Genomic DNA, 3404 nt, shown 5'->3' on the forward strand with positions numbered 1-3404 from the left:
CGCAGCCGCGAAGATCGAGCTGGCCGACCCCTCCCCTCATTAAATCGCAATATTTCAGGCCTCCCCCGTTCTCAGGGATCGCTCCGACTGTCCTCGCCAGATCCGGGACTGGTTCGCCAACAAACCGCTCCCAGCACAGCCCAGCGGCTGCAGCGCCGGGGATGCTGCGGCTCCGGGCAGCGCCGCCCGCAAAAACATCCGAAATTCAACTCCCCGGAAGAGAGCCGGGGTGCCAAGACACAAAATCCCGGGGGACAGCGGCGGGTCCGTCCTGCTGGGGGTGGGCAGGTGCTCACCTCTCCACCCGCCCCGGAGGGTCCCTTCCTGCGGGAGCAGAAAGGATTTGCACAGCTGTGACCCCGCCGCTTCCGAGAGCGGGGCTCAGCCAAGGGCGCCCCAAACTCACCGCAGCCCTTTAGGCTTTCTCTGCTCTGCTCCCACCGAGCCCATCCCCGTGCCTCTCTCAGCCGGGCGCTGGAGCGTTAAAGGAGATTCTTTATTTATTTCTAATTGCTTTCTCGCCCCCCTAACCCACAAAGCCCTGAACCGCCCCTCCGCAACCTGCGACTCTGCAGCTAAGGTTTATTTTAGCGGCTCCAGGAGAGTTAAATGCACGAGCCCCACCTCTGCCGCATGAACCCGGGCCATGCGCCCACCCGAACTGCGGGGACCCGGCCGGGGCCAGCGGCCCCGCGGCCCCTTGCTTTACTTATTCCTCTCTTACCCCTGTGGATTTTGCAACACCTTCACCCGCGCTAGTTTTGGATTGACTTTATAAAATTTTTCCCCCCCAGACAGTGCTGCATTTTTTGTTTGAAAGCTTTACAAACAAACGAGAGGAAAACCCAATCGGCATTTCCCTCTCCAAAGCCAGGCAGGAGCTGCTCAGGGTCTCTCTGCTGTCAGCTGGACTTTGCAATCACTGTGCTGCTTTAGAAAATCTGTATAAACCCTGAGCGCGGATTTCCCCTTGAGCGCGCTTCACACAGCAGTGAACTCCCGTTTTTTAGTTCCTGCCATCGGATATTGCAGAATACTAAAAACGAAACCTCCGTTCTCTCGCTTAAAAAAAATATTAAATCAGCACGTATTTGGTTGATGGTTTCCTCCCGGCCTGTTTATTTAATCTGACTGTATGATAGATAGCATCAGATAGTGACTTTGTACGCATTAGGCCATTCTTTTTTGGTTTGGTGCTGGATTTTTTTTTTTTTTTTTCCAAATGGATGAACAAACCCTCCGCTGCAAAGCTGGATAAATGCAGTGCCGCCCCTTTAAAAGAGCGGAGCTGTTTTTGAGATGTATTACTATATTAGGTGACATGGAACTTTGCATCTCTCATACCATCACCGCAATGTTGGCCAATAGAAAGCTAAAGTCACCCAAAAACTGCCTAGTCCCTCCTTCCCTCGCCTTATGGTCCGCTCCTACCTGGCCGCAGTGCACAAGTCAGGGCTACTCTCGGGAATGCTATGTGCCCCCTCCGGGAGCCCACGCTCCACCACTGCTCCACCTTGGCTGCTCCCCACCTACTTTTCCATGACCCTGGGCTGCGGCCGCTGCCCCGCTGTCCTCCGCAATGTTTCCTAGCCCTGTGACAACGACCCCCTTCTCGGTGAAGGATATTCTGAACCTGGAGCAGCAGCAGAGCGGCCTGGGCTCCATGGAGCTGGCGTCGCTGGCCTCCCCGTCCTGCATGCTGGCCACCTTCAAGCAGGAGGCGTTCAGCGCCGAGCCCCCGGCCCTGCCCGACCTGCGGGAGGAGCTGCCCGAGCCGGCCCCCGGCAAAACCACGGCTGCCTTCCCCGGCTCCTACTACGTGAAAAGCTACGTGGAGATGGACTCGGCCAAGGAGGCCAGGGCGGACAAGAAAGGTAAAGCCCAATGCTGCTGCCTGCGCGGGGCTCGGAGAACAAGGGAGGCCAGGGGAACGGGGACCCCCCCAGCGGGGTTGGACCCTCGGCCGGGGGTCCCCAGGGCTGCGGGGGACAGGGGACAGTGCGGGGCTGCGCTCGGTGAGCGGCAGCATCTTTATCCCGTCCCGGGCCCTGCGCTGCGGGAGCGGGGCTGACCCCAGCGCGGGGAGGGTCCCGCTGAGCCCGGCCCGGAGACCCCAAGGGGACGGGCAGAGCTGCAGGGTGACACGCGAGGCCTCGAGTTTGGATAGAAACCAGGTGACAAATGCGATTCCTGACTCGCTCGGAGGTCGGGGTGGGTTCCAGCACAAAGCTACGTGCGATAAATCCAGGCTGGGGCACAGGCGGGTGAGACTCGCATCAGTGCGCGGGGCACCGTTGTTTTCAAACAAAAAAGTCGGAAAATTTGCTGCAGAGGTACTTAAAGAGCGGGGACGGGCCGGTCCCTTTGCTGCAGGAGCGAGTGGCCACAGCGGCCTGCGAGGCCGAGGAAGAGCCAAGGCTCGTTGTACCCTCTGTATTATAAACTGATTTATAATTTTTTGCACAATTTTTTCCTACCCCTTTTTTCCTTCGCCCGTTTATTTTGCTGCAGACCTGTGTTCCCTACACAAGAGCCTGGAGCAGGAGAAAAGAGACCTGGAAGATCCCGAGCGCCCCAGACAGAGGAAAAGGAGGAAACCTCGCGTCCTCTTTTCTCAAGCCCAAGTGTACGAACTGGAGAGAAGGTTCAAGCAGCAGAAATACCTCTCGGCCCCCGAGAGGGACCATCTAGCGAACGTCCTAAAGCTCACCTCCACCCAGGTGAAAATTTGGTTCCAGAATCGAAGGTACAAATGCAAAAGACAGAGACAGGATCAGACGCTGGAAATGGTGGGGATCCCTCCCCCGCGGCGGATCGCGGTGCCGGTGCTGGTGCGCGATGGGAAGCCCTGCCTGGGGGAATCTTCCCCCTACAGTTCGCCCTACAATGTCAGCATTAACCCCTACAGCTACAACGCCTACCCCGCGTACACCAACTACAACAGCCCCGCCTGCAACGCCAACTACAACTGCAACTACCCCTCCATGCAGCCCATGCAGCCCTCGGCGCCCGCCAACAACTTCATGAACTTCAGCGTGGGGGACTTGAATGCGGTGCAAACGCCCATCCCGCAGGGCAACGCGGGCATCTCCACCTTGCACGGCATCCGAGCCTGGTAGAGCCGCCCCGCACCCAGCCCGCTGCCCCCGCGGCTGGAGGGGCTGCGGCCGCGCCTGCGAGCCGGGCTCGGGACATTTCCAGGCTGCGGGGCTTGGGGACGGCTCAGCGGAGCATCCCGGCGGATCTCACCACTGCGGTGGCCATGGACGGGGCGGGTTTCGGTATTTCGTGCGGTGCCAGGCAAGCACCGGCGGGGGATGCCCGCGTTCCCCGGCCTCTCTGGCTCCCTGGCTCCCCTTCCACCAGTGTCTTCACCCTGATAATTCCCCTCCTTCCTTCCTACA

The 3404-nt window shown here is 59.3% G+C and overlaps 1 protein-coding gene across 1 annotated transcript; it reads left to right on the top strand.

Annotated features, from left to right (window-relative positions):
- The first annotated feature begins 1371 nt into the window (after positions 1 to 1371).
- NKX2-5 (NK2 homeobox 5) lies at positions 1372 to 3121 on the top strand. The gene is made up of 2 exons (XM_068205404.1): positions 1372 to 1874; positions 2512 to 3121. The coding sequence occupies exons 1-2, from the start codon at positions 1580 to 1582 to the stop codon at positions 3117 to 3119; spliced, it is 903 nt and encodes a 300-aa protein (XP_068061505.1). The 5' UTR covers positions 1372 to 1579; the 3' UTR covers positions 3120 to 3121.
- Positions 3122 to 3404: the final 283 nt, after the last annotated feature.

Source organism: Anomalospiza imberbis, chromosome 15, assembly GCF_031753505.1.
Source record: "Anomalospiza imberbis isolate Cuckoo-Finch-1a 21T00152 chromosome 15, ASM3175350v1, whole genome shotgun sequence".
Lineage (NCBI taxonomy): Eukaryota > Metazoa > Chordata > Aves > Passeriformes > Viduidae > Anomalospiza > Anomalospiza imberbis.